A 22,178-nucleotide genomic window follows, 5' to 3' on the forward strand; every position below is an offset into this window, starting at 1 on the left:
AAACATCGTCTCTTGGCACTCTTCAAACACAAACAAGTGACCTTTGCCTTTGGAGAAGCAGCAATTTATTCCAATGACAACATACAGTTTGCACTGCTTGCTTCTCGTACACGGGATTAAAAAGTGGCCCTGTGACCTTTTCTATTGCGATCCAGAGGCACAGCGTGTGAATGAAGTAATTTTCAGACAAGAGTGTATATATGATTAGTGAGGAGACATTAAGGTCGTAAAGGCAGCTTGGTCTCACAGTTTGGCGGCGGACTTTCCAAGATGAGCAGGCAGCGGGCCGAGCCACTTTTCACCTAAAAACAAGTGAATAAACAAAACTGATCGGTAATGTAATTTGTTCAGATTTTTAAAAAATAAAAGTAGTATACAATAGCGTTTACTCATATCTCAAGACCTGTGGTGTGATGCCCTCGCATGTGGGAAAGGAGCGCGAATGTCACCGAAGCAATTTTTAGGGTTAGGGTATAAATATGTATATATGTGTGTGTGTGTGTGGGGGGGGGGGGTGCGTGTGTGTACAGTCCAATAATTTTCAACAAAAACAAGGCTATGCTGAGATACTTAATGCTCCATTCTTTTTTTCCATATTACTTACGCCATCTCAAATTAAATAAATTTGCCGCCATCTAGTGGTTGACAGTGGAAGTATGCCAAATATAAATTAGTGTAAGCCACCCCAAACCCTCAAAAAAAGAGTTATTGGCAAAATAAATAAATACAACAAGCTTTCTTACCTAGGCAGTGGGCGAGGATCTCAAATCTGTCGGAGCCAAAGAAAATCTCAGCATTCCCGTTGATGTGACACACAATTAAGGGGAAGCCAAACGCCTGACAAGAGTACAGTAGGTCAAAATAAATAAATAAATAAAGTCACAACATGTTCCGCACAGATGGACTGACCCCATATTCCAGAGCGTCCCGAGTGCTGCTCTTCAGCTTGTCTTTGATTTCCTGCGTGGTGCACATCTTCTGCAACTCTTCAATTTCACTCCTGCCCAAGCCAGCTTTCTGCGCCGCCTGGGGACAACATCGCCAATAGGACTAAGAGGACTGCCTAAGAGGACTAAGTTCTCAGCAAGGCAAGTTCTCTGGAGGAGTTGAAACCTCAGCCAGTGATGTGGGCTCGGTGATATCTTTGTCCTCACTCCAGATTCTTTTCCAAAGCTCTCTGGACACATTCTCCACCTGCCGGTCTCCGCTGGTCTCTTTCTCCTGCACGGCTTTCACAAAGCGCATTGCATTCAAGGAGCCTACAAGAAAAAAAGATAGAAAAAAAAACCATCACATCATACGGATACATTAATGGAATTGAAATAAAATGCCCCTACTTTAGATTTTTAAGAACAAAAAAAAAAAACTTTGGCAACATACTTTCTTTAAAACTTTGATAATCATTCATTCCCAAATGATAATCGTGTTACTTGGCGTATACCTTTCCTAAACATGGCTTCTGCAGGGTCCGAAGGAGGATGCAGAGGGATGTTGAAGTATTCTGCCAGGCGGGCCAGGTCCTTGCTCATCCACAGGAATTTGTTCGGAACCAATCCAGGGGGCTTGTTGCCTGCCACGGTGGGACATGAACTTATTGTCAAAGACGGGAGGTAACGCAGTGCAAATACTTCATTATTGCATTTTGATTAGTCAGTCAGTATAAATTTTGCTGGCTCCCAGAGCACTTTAGAGTTCATTTTTTGATACTCCTGTGCCTCAGGTCTGCGGACCAAATGTTGTTGGAGGTGCCGAGGACTAAGCGCAGCCTCAGGGGGAGAAGCGCGCCTTTTATCGTTTGACGGTCCTTCCCTATGGAATGACTTCCCATTGAATGTTTGCCCCCTCTCGTAAGACACATTTTTATTCTTTAGTTTTCGACTCAACATGATCTGTTCTTCTAGTATCGACTGTATATGTGTTTTAATTTGTGTTCTAATTTCCTGATAATTCACATTATACACCATATGGAAAGTGATTTGTGACAGCTCCAGCTGTAATAAAATGTGATCTATAAATAAAGTTGTATTGGGTTCTGATAATGCAGAAAAACAGGTACAGCAGGAAATGCAAGATATTCCCAATCAATGGTCTATTTTTTTTATTAAAGACAATGGTTTATGGATTTATGGCCAAATTGTATATTGTTTGCAAATGCCATTGAAGAGTCATTTTTACATTTGCAAATAAGTAGATTTCTGTGTTATTTTCACCACCTAAGTACAGGGGACTAGTACTTTAAAGTATTTTTATCCAAGTATCTGAGTACTGGAGCCAAACAAAGACGGTGAGTACTTTAGCCACGACTGCTGAGTGTTCACGAAAGAAGCTTACCAGAACCTTGCATGACACCACCCAGAAAAGCAGGTCTGAGCTTGAGATCAATATTCCACACGGTTCTGTAGCGGCACATGACCTGTAAACGAATCGCTTTTGGTCTCTTTTCACATGGACACCATATCGCCATTTAAGTCAGCAATCTACTAAATAATGGACAAACCTCAAAGGCCAGCCACGAGTACGGAGACACCACGTCGTAGAACAACTCGATAACTTTCTTGGAGGTCATCTTCGAAGTGCCGTCGCGCAGTAAATAATCAAATCTCGTCCACAACCTCGCAGTGGGTCAAAGTTCAATGCGTCCACAGCGTTGTCGTCGGTTTTACGTTTAAAAAAAAAAGACTCTTTAACACCGGTATCACGCGTTCAAAACTCGTTACATTTGATTATTTTCTGAATTAAGGCAAAGTTGACAAAGGTTTCATAATACTGAGGGTGTTTCTATCGAATTATTAATTAGCTAAATTATTCTACTGAAATATGCCCGTGGCGGCAACGCATAAAGTAATGTACTGCCACCTATGGGACTGGAGTGCAATAACACTAGCAAACCTGTAACTAGAATCGCTAGACTGTATTCTATTTTTTTTTGTATAAATGCATAAGTCTCACACGAATCTGTTTGGAATTAATTTATTAGTCCTCTCGAACTATTACGATTAAATGTTTTAAAAAAAAAAAGATTCTCATAAAAGACGAGTTATATATCATTTTTAATGATCAACATGAAAATTAATAAAATTCTTATTAAAACGCTTTATCATAGTTGAGGGCTTCCTTATAACATGAACACTGTGGTTTTTGTCTGTACTAATTAATTTTGCTTGTTTGTTTTTTTTGCCCAGTCCCATTAAATCCCATTTGTTTTTATAGTAATTCCATTTTTATTCAAACTTGGATTCATGGAAGCTAATTTCTGCCAGTTAAAAAAAAAAAAGAAAAATTTGGTAAAAGTACAGAAAATAAACAACAAACATGCATGCCCTTTACAAAAATCAACAAGGTCAGCAATGGCTGGATAAATATATTCATAAATTCTCTTCACTGCCCCCCCAAGTATCAGTCAAGCCATCCTTTGGTGCTGGAGAGAAAGAAATCCTGGAGCCGTAATGACACACACCTTTCCATAAACATCTGCAGGCCTTTTATTTACCATACATATCACTGAAATATAATTTGTATTCTCTGAAATCTCATAGTATGACTGCTATTGCAGTATGATAATCACGCCAGCAGCAATGCTACTTTTGTTTTCTATTTACAGGAGTCATCCACACAAATTGTAAAGTCAACATAAACATACACTTCTACGTCTCCTCTTGAGGACTTGATTGATCTTTGACTTCAGCCAGAGTAAAGCAGTCGCTGGAATCATAAACATTTTCTTGTTAATATTATTTTAACGCATGTGAAAGTGAAAGAAAAAAAAAAATCACTTGTTGTTTTGAGTCTCACCTCTCCGCATCCTTGTCAGTCTGTAAAACAGGTTTGAATACATTGTACGATTACAGAAAATATTTTTATGACAAAAAATATACATTTGCAATCAATCTGGGATGTAACGGAAAATAATTGAGAACCACTGAGTTTGACATTGCTGATCCTGTCAAACGTTACCTTTGTTCTCTGTGATGAGATGCCACTGATCTTCCTGGGCACGCCGAGGTTCTCGAAGGAATGGCTCCGCACTCTGATGGCCCGCTGAGATAGAGAAAAAAAAAAAAAGAAAGTAAAATATATGGTTGGATGTGAAATTAAATAAAATAATTAGACCACTGCATGCTGACCTTAAAGTTCTCAATGAACCCTCCGCTGCCTTCGGACACCCCCCTGACACTCTCAGCAGTGTGGACGGAAGAGGAGGAGGAATCGCCCAGCATGCATTGCGAACGAGTGGCGAGTTCTGCCTGCAGACTCTCCAGGAGTGATGAACGCGTCCGTAGCTTTGTTTTATTTGATTAGATTTTTTTAAGAGGGAGGTTGTAGAAGAGAAAATATTTGCCTCCAAATGGACTTTGTCAACGTGAGGCGGGATTAGCATCTACCTCCAGTCTGCTGAACTGCTTGGCTTTATAGCAGGAAATTTCCGCATTGATGAGCTTGGTCAGGAGGAATTCTCTCAGTACGGCGTGCTTAAGACAAAGCAGAAGTATTCCGAACGTATTAAGCATCGCACTGTGCACATTTTGAGCAGGATTTCAATATTTGATTTTTAGTTTTAGTTGTCAGTAACAGTTCATTAACATTTAGAAACTAATGAACTCATTGATTGCCATTGACGAGTATAGACGGTGTTAAGAAAACTGGGAATAGTTGTACGGGTTCTTACATCTGTGAAGACTGGAGGATCTGGAAGGACAGGACCAAACGGAGGAACATCGTCTCTGGCTGTGACAGATATCTGAGACGAGGAGAAACTCCTGTTAATACACTCATTGGCCACACATCTGCACAAGCCCATGGGATGTAATACGAGCGTGATTCTCAAACGGTTAAAATCAAGAACCACGTCAAAGAATACTCGGCTCTCCAAGAAAGCCAACATTGTCCCGAGTGTTGATCAAAAATGATACTGCATTCTTTATTAATTCCTTGTAAGCCACTGTAACAAATATACTTTAAGAATTAATTTAAAGGAAAAAATATTCCACATGAAAGTAAAACAGCAGGGGGCAGCACTGCCTCACCTGCCTAACCGGACTACACTCCCCAGCTTCAACGCTGGTCTGTCACTTTAAATCTAACTGCCACAAAAGATAAGAGCAACGGCTTTTCATAAAGGTTTGCGGTAAGATATAGTTTAATAAAGGCAGGTTAAAGATTGCATCAGGACAACTTTCCTCAGGATGTTTGGGTCAGGGTTCGAACAACCTTTTCTTAAAAGTACTCTCGGGTCATCTCGCTGATATAGAATAGATAAAAAAAAAAAATCACCTGATATGCAGTTTGTCCAGTGTTGTCTGTCTTTCCATTCCGAACCCTCCGAACCACGATGAAACAGTGCAGGAAGTGCGACTTGATGACGTCAGCTAAGAAAGGAGTTGGACCCTCCTGGTAGACCAGCGCCACAATGTCATTACCAATATGCCTCTTTCTTTGCAGCTGTGGGATAAGGACGCGACGTTTTTCAGTATTTATTAGGGGAGGTGGGGGAAAAGTACTCACAGTCTGTACTTGAGTCGAACCAGGGGCGGTTCTAGGATCAGATGTTTTCGGATTCTGGCAGAGTCAATGAGTATGTGGGGGTTTCACATTTTACCGCTCAAAAACAACTTGCGGCAGGCACACACAAAATAGCAGTTTAAATGAGCTAATTGGATTAGCAGTAGCACTTTTTCTTTATTATTAGCACATTAGCATGCCGAAATGGTGCTTCTCTTGCGACAACTCAAGAAAGGACCACGTTTCCTAGCTAGAGCAAATACTAGCAAAATTGTACCTAAAAACGTCAACAATGGCGTACAGTTTGATTAAAACTTAAATGCAGCAGAAATGAGGCCCGGTGATAGAAGTTTAGAAATTTGCCTGATATCCTTGTTTGAGTAAGGTAGGCAGAGCTGGGCACTTGACCCTTTTTTGACGGTCAGTCCCCCGCCCTCCGGCCGCAAGCTGGGTACCTTTCCGGCCTCGACCCTCCGGCCTTATTCATAAAACTTGCAACCTCCGGCCTTTGTTAATCAAACCCTTTTTTATCATTTTTCACGCCCCCACCCCAAAAATGGGTATCCAGCGGGGCCTGAGAGCCAAACCGTTCCGCCCCCAGGAGGGCCTGCCCAGCTCCGAAAAAAAGTAACAAGGCTATTATACCATGAGCCTGACCTTGACCAGAAAAGATTTGTAGAGTAGCTAACCTGCTGTGGGTCGCCCTCTGTGAAGGGCAGTTTTGTCGCCACATGGAACATGACTTCTCTGCCGTAAAAGGAAGTGAAAACAGCCTCGCTTCCTGTTTGCCCGTGACACACATCCAGCCCTCCTCTGAACCTGTGAAAATGGAAATAAGATGAGATGTTGTGACTGACTGTCCTTTGGTCGATCACACATTACCCAGTGAAGCCTTGGAGTTGAACGGTGTCTCCCAAAATAGACAGGAACTCCGTAAACTCCTCGCTTTCCTCATCGTTGCCAAGTATGTCCTCCTCAGTGAACTGGGGAAAGAATGTCGTTGAGGATGCTGATTCATTATTAGACCAATCAAGTGCCACAAGGGCTAGGTTTCAAAACTCGATATATTGATTTTCATCGATTTTCCCTTTCATAGCCAGATATCGATTCATAAAACCATATAAAGCTACTTTTATTAACATATTTTTTCCCCTAAATTTACGTGACTTCACGTGTCACGTGGTTTCTTGTCACCAAGCGGAAGTAGCGTCTCAAAACAAAATGGCGCAAGCAGTGACGTCAGAATTCAATCAAAGTGAATTATGAATCAAATCGATTTTGGAAATTTGAACAGATACACAGCACAATTTCAAATCACAATCCAGAAGCATCAAAAACAAACTTTATGTGTGTGTTGTCTTTTCTTTGACTTTTTTTCCCGGAATACTCAAATTAGCACTGCTGTCAGTTTCAGTTCAGGAAGATGCGGTAGAGAGCAGAAAGTAGAGGACTTTCTCACATTTACACTTAATAGTTGATGATAAACAATAGTATTGAACATTTTTGGGAGGCCTTGATTCTTTTGTACATGAACTTACCAAATAAGAGGCTCCTATTCTATATTTACGACAAGTGCTTCTCGATCTTTATATAAAGCTTACAGAAATTCTGTAACATGCAACTTCCGGCTAAACATTTCAAAATAAAAGGCATGGTATTTCAAAATAAAATATGGCAGCATTTACACACAGTTTAATAACATTCAGGCCCGAAAACAACAATTCTGTTTTTACCTGATTGTCCTTCTGGTACAACACACCAAACTTGAAATTGGAAGACACTCTGTGCTCATCGAATGCTCTTATTAGAATTGGGGCCTTGAGGATGTGAGAAAGGAACAATAAGAATTTCATCAAAATTGAAGACTTTCCGTTTGTTTTTCTGGTGATGTTAAAAAAATTACCTTGAGGTAGCTGACTGCGTCAAACTTCGAGACGGACACTCTGTCACACAGCATCTAGAAATAAAATGGTTATTATTTTCCTCCACAAGCTCAATCTGGAGAACACTTGAATCCCAAATAATATTTTTTCATTTTCACTTGTAAATAAAGCTTCTTCCACTAATATTGTTGAAAAACAGAGCACCTTTGCTAGTTCGACAGCTGATGGAATGCCGGGGAAAAGCGACAGCGAGAAGACTCCGTGCAGGGAACACTCTTTCATTCTGTGAGACGAGACACACAATGTCAACATTGACTCACATTTAATCGCTTGTGAAGGTAATTATAAATGTCTGCAGTGTTATTATTTCACCTTAGTATGACTTGCAGTCGATTTTCCTCTTCCTCCAAACAAACAGAGAGAACCAGTGGCCCTATTGTCGGGTCCACTCCTGTGAAGGAGTGGTGATACTGGCAAGAACAAAAAAAATAGTCAAACTAAAAACACATGGTCAAAATAGCATAATTCATCTGGCTTTATTATTGACTCTGTGTCTTGGATGAAATTTGACTCGTTGTTTAATTTTGAGTTGTTTTGGTCTTGTAAATGAGTTTGTGTGTTTTTCTTTTCATGTGTGCTGTTTTTATTCTTCTTATTGTTCATCTTATCAAGGATGTAGATCAAGGTAAACAGATCTCCACACCCCTGTTCAACTGCCAGATTTTTGTAATTTAGAAAAATGCAACCAAGATAAATTATTTTAAATCTTTTTGTACACTGATGATGGCAGCATCGTGCTTTGGAGGTTGGTCGTTTGTAGTCAAGGTGATCCACAGAAAGAAGACAGGAGGTCGGAGCCGGAATCTATTCCACAACCTCTGTACAGTGAGGCCATCGCGCTAACCCGTCGCGACCGTGCAGCCCCACTAGAACTGCTGAACTTTATTTGGGATCGACCAGGGTCAATTTTAATGGTGGCAGGTGGTTGCTGACTCGAAATGAACATGCGTTTGAATGTTATTGGTTTACTTGGAACATAACTGCATCCCAGTTATAAGAGGGTGTGCACACTTTTGCAACCACAGTATTTTTATTTTTTTTTTTTGCTTCAACTCTCGAAAAGCTAAAAAACAAAAACCTGTTGAAATGTAAAGTTTATGTAATCCTTTGCCTTGGTCTGATTTTTTTTTAAATCTCTCTCAAACTGCCAACAACAAGGGTGTGTAAACTTTTCAATGGTAACAATAATTCACAGACTTTATCAAACGCCACTCTTTGCATTTAAGTTCGGGGCATTAAAGTAAAAAATATTCTTCTGACTGCTGCTTTCCCAACATGACGAGTGTTGATGGAAATTGCGTATGATCATTTTGTATTGCACACCCCACTTTCACAAAGGGAACAAAAAATTAAAACTTCCCGCGTTAAAATTTGATTTTTTTAGCGCGTTCAATGACAGCAACATGAAGCCGACTGACCCGTGAGCCGAAGAAGTCACGGTAGATTTTGGCCTTGCCGTCCCTTTCCATGAGTTGGTAGCTGTCTGATGGGAGGTCATGATGGGAGGAGGTGGGACTGGCATCTGGAAGTCTCTCCAAAGGAGGATCTATCCAATAGCGGCCCAGCTTCGAAGGGAGGATGATCGGCAGCTCTCCGCCTACCGTCAAAAGCTGGGACTAAAATAGACCATGATGAGGCCACGTCGGGCTTGATTAGGGAAACAAATCAGCATAAATACTTTGTGTGTGTGTGTGTGTGTGTTTATGTTTTTATTTTTTTTTTTTAACAATCAGACTAACCTTAAGAGGCAGAGGGAATTCACATCGCTGCTCATCAAGTCTGCTGCCCTGATGCACCAAAGAGGCACTGATGAGAAAATTCCCTTTGAAGTTGGCGCTTGCACCACATCACAATACCTTACTTCATAGGTGTCCAACTCTGGCCCGCGGGCCAAATTTGGCCCGCAGTGTAATTATATTTGGCCCGCGAGGCTATACCAAATAAACTATTTTACATTCTATATGACAATAACATTCAAAATGATAATAGTCATTTTAAAAACTGAACATTGTATTGTATTAATAAAACCACTTATAATAAAAAAAAAATGTTTTTAAAAAATTAAATGCTGACCCGCGGCTTTGTTCAAGTTTAACTTTTCGGCCCCGTGTGTATTTGAGTTTGACACCCTAGCCTTACCTGGAGTTTCTCAATGATTTCAAACAGCTCAGTTTCCTTTTGGATGTTGCTAGCAGACAGAACCGGCTCGCTGTCAAAGACCGGGTAGTCCAAGATGTCCATTGCGTTGCCCTCCCCAGCTCCCGCTCTGCAGCAACAGGTGCATTCAAACAAGCTTTTTTATTTTCTCATAAAGTCAGGTCAAAAGTGCTTCAATAAATGAGGACTAAAAGCCTCACCCTGCCTCATCCGTGGATATGTCCGGGCTGTAAACAAGAAACGTGGGAAAAGCTCACGCGTTAATCGCAGAAGTACATGTTAATTATTCAGTCCAAATACAAATTTGGAACAATATTCACTTACCTTCCATAAGCCCTGAAAGTGAAACTTCTCCTTCGAGGCAAGACCGTGTCTTCTCTCTTTTCTTCATCCATGTTTGTACTGTACTGCGAAGTTTGCAGCAAACAGTCAATCAGGGCTGGCAAAGGCTGAATTAATTCACTCAATAATTCTGACACTCCCCCTCCATGACCCCCCGCCACACACTTATTTAAAGCTTCCCTTCCTCTCTTTCTGTGTCACTGTCACTCACGCAGCATAAACCGGCTTGTGCACGGTCACGCGCAGGTGCAAGCAAAAAAAAACACCGCAGCATATACAACGGGCTGCACACCAAACGCGACTGAATACTTCTCGGAGCTTCAAGACCGACTTGTGAATAAATAAAGAAATGACACATGAGACATATTCTGTGGGACCTGTTACCCTTTGAGAGTCACTAAAGACCATTAATTATTGACAGCACACAGTGAGGGTGAGGAGATAGACAGCAGGGGAGGGTGAAGTCGGTCTAAGAGCAGAGGTGCATTGAGACACGAGGTGGAATGATAGCACGATGTAAGGCACACCTGCACAACCCAGTGAGGAACAAATGATAGATTTCCTTTTGATGTCACCCGCGGACGCCATATTGGATGTGGATTCATTGTTTTGTCGTGTTCCATTTGAGTGTTGGAAAAGGGAAATTTGATAGCAGTAAGAAAATGATCAATTACAACACGGTGTTGGCAACAGTGCAGGTGGGAGGGACAAGGTCTATTCAATTTCACCGTTTACTGGGATCAATTTTCAATCAGGACAAGCCGAGAAGACTACGTTAGTTGATAAGGAAAAGACGGAAATTGTTACCAAAATGGCAGCTCAACCCCCAGCTTTGCTAACCGCTAACGAGCATATTGTATAACTGATTAGGACAATACATAAAAAAGAAAAAAAAAAGTTGGTCAAGTAGTCGCCTTGTTTCAAATCAAGCTTATATTATTGGATTAGATTTGAATCAACAACAAATACTGATCACGTGATTGGAAATTATACAGGACCGGTCTCTAAAGTTGTCTTTAAACCGAGAAACAAACTTTTAAATTGTCGGTTTGACTCGGTTCAATTAATGGAGCCCAGAGTTCAACATAAACATGGTGCATCAGCATGTAGCTGTTATGCTGCACAGAAATGTAAAAAAAAAGCTGAAAACAGAATTGAAGTTAGCTCCTAAAGTGTAAAAGCTTTCAAAATCCAGGTTAAAAATTCTGCTTGTTTCCCCATTCCTTTGATTAAGGTCTTTGAGAGCATTTCTATAATCAACTTTTCCAAAAAATCTTGCTTGTGAGTTGTATGTTTGTTTAGTAAGCTACCTTTTATTTCTCAACTCCACTCTTTAATGTCTTATTTTTTTATGCGTTGAATTAGTTTACCTATAAATCGTGTATTTGCCTTTAAAGCACATTGAGCTGTGTCGTGTGTACAACGAGCTACCTTTTATAGGGCATACTGTATTCAATATTTTGCCTCACAGATCAAAACATTGTACACAAATAAAGAAAACAAAATATCAGAAAAAGGTCTCAGTGAGACTTAATGCAGGTCCACTCCAAGTACAACCACAGTTTCTACCACTATTGCGCCAGATCTCATTAAAAAGGGCAAATACTCAAGGCCTGCAAGTGAATTGTTTGCTAGCCTACAAGTAGATTCACTAAGCATATCTAACAAACTATATCTGCGACAGCAACGACGTCTTGCATGAGAAATGCACCCAACGAAAGGTGAAATGTGTATTTGGAGTCTCCTTTTCCGGCTAAAACAAACAACCACCATGTTCAATGTCCCGCCAGTGCAACAAAGTTAGGATGACGTAAAGAAAATAGCTGATTGGCCCAAATATATGTCATTCAAGCTTTTCGCGTTTCATTGGCCCAAACAATAAACAATAAGTTGGTGGCCCCCTCCCCGTTATCACATTGCAGCTACGGATAACCACGGAAGTTGGGCTGTCGGTTGTCTCGTTCTGGCGTGGAAATAGCGGAAAAACCGACCCCCGTTTGGTCGTCCTCCTCCGGGGGATTTGATACGATAGTGCATTCCCACAAGGACGCTTAAAGGTAAGAGAAACGCGGCTTGCTTTACTCAACGAAGTTCGGCTAGCTAGCGTAGCGTTCCCACACTGCAGAGAGGCGGTCTGCTGTCAGCATGTGTGGCTTCCTTTCACACACACATCCGCTGCTTAACCTACCGCAGTTTGAATTCGAAACGATTCTAGTTTGGATTCGTGTTTTGGTTGTGTTTTGTAACGCCGAGCCTTTGCAAAGTGGTTTTAACTTGTTAACCATGGCACATTCAATCGAAGATGCGGAACGTTAACAACGAGAAGTCTGTCTTCTCCATCCCCCCGTCCCCAAGAAAAAAAAAAAGTAAAACATGATAATAATGCACCGTGTTTGTTTGTTCTAGCAAGATGCGGGAGTGTGGCATGCTGGAGAGACACAGAGTAGCTCTGCGGAGTGCTTCATTGTGCAAGCAGCTGGTGGTGGATGAGCTGCTCGTTCAGTGTCTGCGGGAGGACAACATCCTCACTGACAGCATGGCTGACGACATCCTGGTAGGTTGATATTTTTCAACAGAACGTCGTGGTCATAGTAAACAAACCTTTCAATGTCATTTGATGGGGCGGTCTAAAATGCTTAACGCGGTGGTGGGCAACCTTAAATAAAAAAGCCTAAAAGCCATTTTGGCTGTCTACCAGAGGAAAAAAAAAAATCAGCAGAACAATTTCCAATTTCAGGATCTCTCTCTCTCTCTCTCTCTCTCTGTCTCTCTGTCTCTCTCTCTCTCTGTCTCTCTCTGTCTCTCTCTGTCTCTGTCTCTCTCTCTCTGTCTCTCTCTCTCTGTCTCTCTCTCTCTGTCTCTCTCTCTCTCTCTCTCTCTCTCTCTCTCAGGATTGATTAGTTTAAAAAATATATATAATCGATTTTCCTTTTCATAGACAATATTGATTCATAAAAGCATGTATTGATACTTTTGATAAAAAACAAAATTCCCGAGATCTTGTCAAAATACGAAAGTAGCGTATCAAAAGAAAATGGCGGAAGCAGTGGAAAAAAACCCGTGTTTTTTTTTGTTTTGTTTTTTACAATTGCACCATTATGTTCTGAGCTAGAATTGCAAGTAGCCATATTATATTTTTGACTCATATTTTCTTAGACCGAGCGAACGTCCCAGAAACGAAGCTTGCGTCTGCTGCTGCTCCTTCCCAAACGAGGGCCGCGCGCCTTCAGCAGCTTCTGCACGGCCCTGAGAGAAACCGAGCAGCGGCACCTGTGCCAGCTGCTCACACAGTCACAGGAAAAGGATGGCAAAGAGACACAAGTGAATGAGCGTTTAATAAGGTAATCAGTCAACCCCTCCTCACGGTAATAATCGTAGCGCCTTTTATGGTCACAGAGTTTCCAGCCTGAGGAGGAGTGCGAAGGACTGGCAGGGCGGCAGTTAGTGCAGACATCGGAGAGGAGGAGAGAGGTGCGTCACCTTACTTTCACTCTTGATACCCCTGTGAATGATTAAGTAGCCTGAATGTAATTGAGCACAGTCCCTCACCAGCCTTTTACATTGGAGAAATCTGATGTTGTATTTTTGGCGAGGCATTTGCTCTATTGATGTTGCTAAATAATTTATACATTTGTTAGATTTTTTTTTTCAATAACGCTACAGTGCATGTAGAGTGAAGCCCTGTTTTTCATGGAGGATGAGGACCAACATCTGCCACAAATGATCAAAATCTGCAAATGGATGTCTCCCTAACACCATGCATCTAGCATGTACACAACCAGTAGCTCATATGACATAAACAATTGTAAAAAAAAAAAAAAAAAAGTTATTCGCTCCAAACAAATCACAATCACAGGTGACTCATCAGGAGGATGAGCTGACACGCAACCTGAATTTGACGCTAGCACAGATTGACGTGGCACCACATAAGGATGAATAAATATGCGCACAAGCACGTCACACGATATTAATGCAAAAAACACCTTTTTTGGCATTTAAAAAAAAACCATTGTATTTTCTGTTGCTTTTCTAGCATTTTATTAGCATTTTAATGAAGGACATCGTCATTGGAGTTTGGTTGATGCAACGCAAACCGTCTTGACTTCCTTTCAGAGATATGGCGACTCCTCTCTTCCACTCTCCACCCAGGAGGAAATCGCAGCCAAACGAGCGAGGACGCACGGTGAGATGTGGCATATCGCATAAGTGTCCTGTGTCAATATTTTGGGGTTTCCATGGAAACCGGGCTGATCAAAGGGGGATAGTCTATCGTATAGTATTGTCAATTAAAACATAAAAGAACAACATGAACTTGGAATGCGCAGGATATTCTTCTCAGAGGGTTCATTGTTTATGTATCGTATTACTGAAAGGCGAGCGGGTGCCACTCCTTGCGAGTGACTCATGCACAGGCTTGTAGTACTAGTGCGACGTAATCAACTCACCGGCTGCAACGTTAGGCATTCTGACCCGGTCTTATACAATCCAATGCATCATGTGACTTATTTCACTTCACAAGATGGTCGGAGTAGCTTTTTTTGTCATTTTAACGTGAGCGTTATTATGAATATGAATTTTAATGAGATGTGTCTGAAAGCAAGTGCAGGAGTTTTATTTTATTTTATTTTTTTTAAGAGTCCATGGAGTACAGCCTGGATGCAGACAGCCCCATCCCAACTCCCGTGCGCCCTTGCACACATGACCTCTACCTCTCGCAATGCCTAAAGGTAACACAACTAATGCAACGCGAGTGGCAAGATCTCATATCTCAATGCTGTTAAACGTGAGTGCTAGAAACAGGAAGTTGCGCACATGATTTGCCCTTCGCGGGCCACATAAAATGCGGTCACGGGCTAGATCTGCCCCCGGGCCTTGAGTTTGACACCTGTGACCTAACTCACCTGCACGTCTCACTTTAAGGCAGTGGAAGAATGTGATTTCCCCCAGAAAGGTGTTGAAGTGTTTCTATCTAAGAATGCAGCAACCACAAATGGTAATTTAGATTAAGAAAATAAGCAGAATAAAAAAATTGCATTGCACAAATGAATAAGAAAAGTTAAGGGAATCATTTTGGTTTGGATTCCCAGCAGGCTTGCGTCCTTAAATTATTTTAAAAGTGTTGCCATCTGGCCTTTTCTTGTTGCAAAGTCATCTGTGATGTCCTTGTGTGATATCTGCGTGTTTGATGCTTATGAAGCTGCGGCCAGTTAGAAGTTTCTGGGACATGGTTGACCTCTAATGAGTTTTAATTAACTTGAGCTTTGAAAAGGCGTCTTTTCTTCTCAAGGTGACTCCACAAGGGGGTGCTATTCCCGATACAAACGCCAAAGATTGTGTTAGGAAATAGAGAGCCATTCTACGCAGTCATTAATTTTTTTATTTTTTAATGCAGATCTGTTCTCCCACTTGTGTTGCAGTCGTATGTCATGACCTCATGCCCGCGTGGTTTAGCCCTGGTGATCAACAACGTAACGTTTGACCCACGCGGCGCGGCCGGCCTGAACCCCCGGACGGGAGGCGAGGTGGACGAAGAGGTGCTCAGGACGCTTTTCTCAGATCTGGACTTCGCCGTGTCGGTCCGCAGAGACCTGACGGCAGAGGTGACGCCGTCCGTCTCGCCCACGGCGCTTCTGCAACGAATGAACTCTTGATTTCATTTTTTTTTTTTTTTTTTTTTCTTCCGCAGCAAATGAGAAGTTGCATCGAGACCTTCCGCAGGCGTCCGGAGCACCGCGCGGTGAACAGCTGCGTGGTTTGTCTGCTCTCCCACGGCGTGGATGACGCAGTGTACGGCAAAGACGGCCAGCTCTTGCAGGTGTGCTGTCATCTTGTTAAACGCAAATCAAAACTTTGCATTGACGGTTAACCTACCACCCACACGATGTCATTTGTTCATATTTAGCTTCAGTGGGTGTTTGAGGCCTTCGACAATGTACGCTGCCCGCTGCTTCAGAACAAACCAAAGATGTTTTTCATCCAGGCCTGCAGAGGAGGTAAAGAAAGGGACATGGAGTATACATTGGCATGCCACAGGCGTACATACGGATTACCTCTCCATTCCTAGGGACAAAATAAAATAAAGTCCTAATAAGAACAACAAGGTACAACCTGCTCTGATGAGATGAGCCGAGTAAATGAGATTTTCCACATTAACATTCTGGATCAGTCCAGTCTGACATTTGGTTTAACATTGTGACTTCTGTCTTTGCATACACATTTGGAATTTGTTTGTCTAAATCACTTAAAATGCACAAACTCTGCTTGGCTTTCCCGGACTATGCATATAGACTTGCCGGCTTTGTGTTGTATTTATCTTTTCTTATGACATAATGTGTGTCATCAAAATAAGCAAAAACAATGTTGAATAATAACATTCCGGCGATGTTCATAATTTAGGACTGTGGTTAATTTCCGGACTACAAAGTGCACCTTTATATGAGCCGCAGTAGCGCTAAAAATAAATAAATGGATAGATAATAATAATTAAAAAAAACAACATAATATACAAGTCGCATCGGGCTATAAGCCGCAGTTTTCTATGTTGAAAAAAATAGTTGATTCCTGCATGCACAGAACGATTTTGAACTGTGAATGCACATAAAGGTACATAAACAGATTTCAGCACGGCAACAACTTTGCAAATTAAAACAGGACAGACCTGAGAGAAAAAAAAATCTAGATTTATTTAGCATATTTTCTAAACTCTAGAGCGCCCCTACTGGTGAAAAAAAAATCCACAGAAAAGCTGCGCCTTTGTATTAGCCGCATGGTTCAAAATCTAGAAGAAGAAAAAGTAGCGGCTTATAGTCCGGAAAATACAGTAGTCTCAGCCCCGATGTCGCTACAAGGCTAAAGACAGCTCGGACAAATCTGCTGACCCCTCGGCAGTCACTGCAATTACTTCAGCTTTTGTACTCCATAGGTGTGGTCGTCCACTTCATCCACAGTCAGAATAAAAATAAGAAATATCTCTCACTGTTATGACAATAATCTTAATGGCTGCCATCTCACAGAGGTGCTGGACTGCGGAGTGGAGCAGGTGGATGGGCCAGGAAGGACCAGCTCACCCAGCTGCGAGCAGCTGGATGCTGGCCGAGAGGGTCCCAGGGTCGCCGCTGCTAGCCCGGGAGGAGACGTCGGACTGCCCAGGATTAAACTGCCGCAGCGGTCTGACATGATTTGCGGCTTTGCGTCTCTCAAAGGTCGGAGAATTTGTACGTTTGTCCCCTTTTTTTTTTTTTTTTTTTTTTTTTTTTTTTTTTTTTTTTTTTTTAAATGTTCTTTGTAAGGGCTTAGCTGGGTGCTTAACTTGCCCTGGACTCCTCTCTAGGAAAAGGCAACATCACAGAGTGCGGCACGTCACTTTAAGTTACTTATATTGTCCATTAAACTGTCCAGTCATTTTAAAATACGGGCAAGCATTTAAATTTGGATCCCACTATATTTGCTTAAAATTTGGGGGGGAAATATTAAACATAAGACGAGCCCGACTGATTAATCGGCAAGCTGATATAATCGGCCGATATTGGCTCTTTTAAAGTATATAGAAAATCGTCTCACCCCCCCCCCCTCTTTTCATTTATTTATTTTTGTATTTATTAATTTTTTTAAAGCTCACACTATTGCTTTAAAACCTAAGACAAAGATGACAATGACATTTAAACTGTCCTTCCCACTTAAAAAAGAAAAAAAATCTACCAACTTTTGCCAGTTTTTCTCTGTTGTAAAGTTGAACAACTACTAAAGGACAAAAGTCATTGTGAAACAATCAAATATTCTGCCTTTAATTCATATCTTTATTGTCGTCAGCGTTACGAGACAAGAAGTCATTTTATTCTTTCTTTTTTTTCCCCTGAATTTCTTCTGTTAAATATTAAAATTGATATCCTCAAAAAAATGTAAAAGGTTTTGCTATATTTTAGGGGTGCGGTTTGAATGTCACTGCTGTCTTATTACGTTACGGGTTAAGGTGTGAATATGGAAAAAAAAAAAAAATCCAAAATTGGTATTTTAAAAGACCTAATATCGGCCACTTAATTAGGTCTGACCCTACTAAAATCTGGTTCTGAATCCAAAGAAATCGGAGCTCAGCAAGCGTCGTGGAATGCGCCACGTTGCGGCTCGAAGGTTCCTCTTGGCTTGCTCGTCTCACTCGTGTTGACACCTTCCTGTAAACATATTCAGCGCAAGACCTTTTATTTATTCTGTCTCCGCTGGGATTCGCTTCACAATGTTTTGAGACACCTCTCTCTATTTACCATTGGCGCATGTCACCGACAAAAAAAAACAAACCCAAAAAAAACAGGCACAATCGCACCGTGTGTTTACTTGGCGACGCATCGTGTTTCCCTTTGTTGTTGCGTTTCATCTCTTTGCGTTTTCCGTTATGAAGCCGCTCTTGTTTGCGTTACTCTTAAAGGCACGACGGCCATGCGCAACACCAAGCGAGGATCCTGGTTCATCCAGGAGCTCAACACTGCCCTCCGCCTCCACGCCAGAGACACGCACATGGCAGACATCCTGGTGCAGGTGAGCCAACGTTGCATGTCACGTAAACTCTTTGCATATTTGTGACCCACCGCTCGATAATTTATTTATTGTTCTTTCTTTTTTTTTTTTTTTTTTTTAAACCTATTTAACCTTAAATCTCATCTAATAACAGTTTTTTGGCGTTCAGGGCAAAGCATTAATATTATTACTTTGGTTCCAGCTAGTGAAATCTTAATTTAATTTTAATTTTTATTTTTTATTTATTTATTTTATTCCATTTAATTTATTTATATTTTGAGTAATCCTGTTTTGTTGGCTATCCTTGACTTCAACCTCACACACAATCCAAAGTTTATTTCTGCTTTCAATCCTAATACAGTAACTCATAATTTGTGAGGTCTACTTTGCAGTTTAAATTTTCGTTAACGTTTATTACTGTATGAAAATGACAAAAGCTGAGTGCTTAATACCGTTCATGTAAAGTGTCTGCTTGCTTGTTATTGATGAGCCTCATATGAGGGTGGTTTGTTTGTTTTGAATATTTTTATTTTTTTTTACGTTGTAGATAACAAATGGATGGTAGTCATCAATGTAGCATGAATTCATGATTGTGTACATGTTAGAAATATGGCATTGGTTCTTTATGATCCACACTTTTTTAAGGGCCTTGTCGCCATCTTGTGTCACCTCTATGTAATTGCGTATTTTCACGATTCGCTCGCCAGAAATCAGCAGAAAGAAATTACTCCCTGTCCACTGTTCTTGACTTTCCTCCCGCAGGTCAACGGGCGGATCAAAGAGCGCGAGGGTTACGCCCCCGGCACGCCCCACCATCGCTGCAAAGAGATGTCGGAGTTCACCAGCTCGCTGTGCAAAGACCTCTTCCTTTTCCCCAAATACCAACCCCACTGTTCATAATTCACTCACACACACACATCATTCCTGCCAGTGTGCTCACACGTCCCCTCATTCCAAGCGTATTACTGCCACACATTTTCGCATTCCAGCGTTACAAGCTGACACACACAGCAACTTGCATCCAAACATTTATTCATTCACATTTTCTATGTTAATACTGCCTCAGCAAAATTCCATCCACACTCAGCGATGTCGGAGGAGAGCTTATGCTAATCGACATGTTTGACATCTCACAGTGTGCTATTCGCTAGTGTGTCGAGGGTGTTAATCCCCTGCATGGTTGTAATTGTGAAATTTATTTTCTACATAGATCTATTTTTGTTTTGTTTTGTACAAAGTTATTTTTTAAGGATTTTTTTTAATATATTGGCCCCTGCATTCTAATGCGTTTGCTCAGCTTCAGTTATCAGGTTGCAGTGTACAGTAGTGAGAGACAGGGGGCAGCATTGAGCAAGGAGGTTTGTGCAGAAGTTTTTTTTTTTCCCTCCACCATGTCCACACCAAATAGGAAGTACTCCAGCATTCCAAAATGTTTCCTACTGTCATGATGGTGTCACCTTTTATTCAGTTGAATCCCTCTAATGTGCTTTTACTTCCAAGATGTTTGTGTTGTAAATATTTCCTTTTTAAATGTAAATGCACGGTGCTACTCCTTGGGCCTTGCACCTACAGTGTGAACTTTGATCTTTACGCTAACGCTGACACTGAATCACGCTTCTCTCCGGGAGGAGGGGGGTGCAACGCATTTAGCGGCACCCCTACTCAACTTTTTACAAATTTATTTGTTATTTCATTGTGTTTGTTGCAGTGGCAAATGTTCATCTCATGTCTTCCTGAAAGTTTAAGGAATTATGCAGTTTTTCAGATAAATAAGTGTGGTTGTTTTCACAGTGTATTGAACCACTTTATACTCCCCCGCCTCAACCCAGACGCAAACATATAGCATTTGTCAATGCTGGGTATGTATTGATGTTTCCCAGAAAAAGCCACAAAAAGGCAACATGTGTTTGGTTACAGTATTGTGGAGAAAGATACTACGAAGCAGTATTGATCTGTGACCAGAGAGGCTTTTAAAGCAGCGCGTTCATGTGTTCTTCTTGAGTATTGGTTTTAATGATTGGAAAAGAATGGTGAAGAGGTCACCTCACAGCGAGAGGATGTGATTTGCTGCCAAAGTCTTGTGCAGGAACGGGAGGGGTGGGAGGATTTATTTCTGTCGATGACTGCCAAATCTTCCTTTACAATAAACAAACTGTTTATCAACAAGATTGTTTGGTGTTTTTTTCCCCTCCCCTGTCTATGGCTGCGTACAAGGTGCATCCGGAAAGCTACTGGATTGGTGTCCCAAAATTTGTATTCCAAATACAAACTACAGTTTTTCTTCGTTTGCTTCGTTCAGCACAAGAGACCAGGCTTAATTTATTGCAGGATAATTTGTGGCTGCTTCACCATGGCAACATGCCTGTTCACATTGCCCTGAGCATCTGACAATTCCTGGGTGAGAAGAACACCGCCCTGCTGGAGTAACCCTCCTACTCGCCCATTCTCGCGGCATGTAATTTTTTTCCCGCTTGTTCTCAATGGGGTTGTAGAAAACCAAACCTACTAAAACGGCAGACTGTTCTTTCACTTGAAAAAGAAAAGAGTTGCGTAGTATTTATTATATCCAAGAAAATTTAACCTTGGCACTAATATTTTTGCTTCTCAGAATACTTATATATATATATATATCAGTGGTGGACGGTCAAGGCCTTCTCTGCTGGCCTAACAAAATCAAGAAATAATGATCATATTCTTCACATTGATGTCATATTATAGCCTAGTGTTGTATTTTTTGTGAGTTTTTATCCAATGAGAATTTAGCTAGCTCGTGTTGTCAGGCAGATTTCACAATACACGTAGCACGCACTATTCGTCCGAGGCCCTCAGACACAATTGTGCGGGCGTCTGTTCTGTCAAAGTCAATGCGCTTTCAGAGTTGATAGACAGCTGCGATAGCCAATCAGATCACGAGTTGGTCCCAGTGAGCTTTCGCGCTGGCCTTACGCTGAAGGTGATGAACGATACTCGCTCGTGAGGGGGCAGCGCTTTGCCGAATCAACATTCAACACACCCGGAAGTCGTAACTGGTGACCGTTTGAAAATGTAATTTTTGCTTTTTTAAAACCACACTGACCAAAGGAAGGATTTAACTGCAGACACACCTGCGAGGCCATTTTCAAGACGGAGCTTTCAAGAGAAGCTAGGTCGTCCAACACTCACTCAGTGCTGTGTAAGTGTTTCTGTATATTATTTGTCTAGCCGTGGTGTCATAAATGATGGTGTTATGAGGGGGATTTATTCAAGTCGGACTCAGTAGGACGTCACTGAAGGCCTACGTGTGAAATGCACGGCGCTACTGGACAGCAGTGCTGTAGAGGATCCCGGAAGAATCCTTCCTGGAGTGCGTAAATGCATAGACCCAGAAGAAAAATGGCGTTAGATTCCAGCGGCGTTTACTTTAAACGGGAAAAACTTTGTCGTTTGGATTTGAAATACAACTTTCGCGATAGCAGTCCCGGAACCTTTCTGACACACCAAAAGCAGCTCTCCGCAGTCCGCTTGCGTGCTCTCCTCTGCATGTGATCCGCCTTGTCGCTGTGTTTGTGTGTGTTGTTGCCCACGTTACTGCGTGTCCTCGCCGTGCTCAGGTGTAGTGTAACCGGCCCACCCGCTATTCCGCTGCGCTCAGGTCTCTCCGCGCTCCGGGACGACGTGTGTCATTCCCGCCGCTCAGTGATAATATTCAGAGTGTATCAGATGGAGGCTCTGGGCCAGCTGTCCTCAGTC

General features: G+C 41.7%; 3 protein-coding genes across 5 annotated transcripts; 1 reads left to right on the plus strand and 2 right to left on the minus strand.

Annotated features, from left to right (window-relative positions):
* Window positions 1-42: 42 nt before the first annotated feature.
* On the minus strand, window positions 43-2,813 carry LOC148328748 (glutathione S-transferase kappa 1-like). Its single transcript, XM_088306344.1, has 7 exons — window positions 2,498-2,813; window positions 2,332-2,413; window positions 1,442-1,570; window positions 1,114-1,259; window positions 910-1,026; window positions 744-837; window positions 43-302 (listed from the first exon to the last, which is right to left on the minus strand). Exons 1-7 carry the CDS (start codon window positions 2,564-2,566, stop codon window positions 244-246), a joined length of 696 nt encoding a protein of 231 aa, XP_088162470.1. The 5' UTR covers window positions 2,567-2,813; the 3' UTR covers window positions 43-243.
* A 463-nt stretch (window positions 2,814-3,276) lies between these two features.
* Window positions 3,277-10,574, minus strand: rap1gapl (RAP1 GTPase activating protein-like). Of its 2 annotated transcripts, XM_088307214.1 has the most exons (19): window positions 10,469-10,574; window positions 9,924-10,006; window positions 9,800-9,826; window positions 9,582-9,708; window positions 9,182-9,229; window positions 8,861-9,058; window positions 7,755-7,852; window positions 7,587-7,665; window positions 7,403-7,456; window positions 7,233-7,316; window positions 6,382-6,482; window positions 6,189-6,318; window positions 5,272-5,439; window positions 4,667-4,738; window positions 4,383-4,469; window positions 4,125-4,280; window positions 3,955-4,038; window positions 3,793-3,812; window positions 3,277-3,702 (listed from the first exon to the last, which is right to left on the minus strand). In XM_088307214.1, exons 1-19 carry the CDS (start codon window positions 10,562-10,564, stop codon window positions 3,645-3,647), a joined length of 1,770 nt encoding a protein of 589 aa, XP_088163340.1. In that variant the 5' UTR covers window positions 10,565-10,574; the 3' UTR covers window positions 3,277-3,644. The 2 variants fall into 2 exon arrangements, with proteins under 2 accessions (XP_088163340.1, XP_088163341.1); XM_088307215.1 differs by lacking the exons at window positions 9,924-10,006; window positions 10,469-10,574 and having other exon boundaries at window positions 9,182-9,248; window positions 9,800-9,819.
* Window positions 10,575-11,834: 1,260 nt separating this feature from the next.
* casp2 (caspase 2, apoptosis-related cysteine peptidase) lies at window positions 11,835-20,615 on the plus strand. 2 transcript variants are annotated; one of them, XM_088307620.1, is made up of 12 exons: window positions 11,835-11,998; window positions 12,348-12,495; window positions 13,098-13,262; window positions 13,338-13,412; window positions 14,055-14,124; window positions 14,577-14,668; window positions 15,359-15,541; window positions 15,628-15,756; window positions 15,844-15,934; window positions 16,955-17,155; window positions 18,361-18,470; window positions 19,212-20,615. In XM_088307620.1, exons 2-12 carry the CDS (start codon window positions 12,352-12,354, stop codon window positions 19,347-19,349), a joined length of 1,398 nt encoding a protein of 465 aa, XP_088163746.1. In that variant the 5' UTR covers window positions 11,835-11,998; window positions 12,348-12,351; the 3' UTR covers window positions 19,350-20,615. The 2 variants fall into 2 exon arrangements, with proteins under 2 accessions (XP_088163746.1, XP_088163747.1); XM_088307621.1 differs by having other exon boundaries at window positions 16,955-17,143.
* The last annotated feature ends 1,563 nt before the right edge of the window (window positions 20,616-22,178 follow it).

Source organism: Idiotropiscis lumnitzeri, chromosome 10, assembly GCF_059441095.1.
Source record: "Idiotropiscis lumnitzeri isolate Australia: NSW breed Sydney's pygmy pipehorse chromosome 10, RoL_Ilum_1.0, whole genome shotgun sequence".
Taxonomy (NCBI): domain Eukaryota; kingdom Metazoa; phylum Chordata; class Actinopteri; order Syngnathiformes; family Syngnathidae; genus Idiotropiscis; species Idiotropiscis lumnitzeri.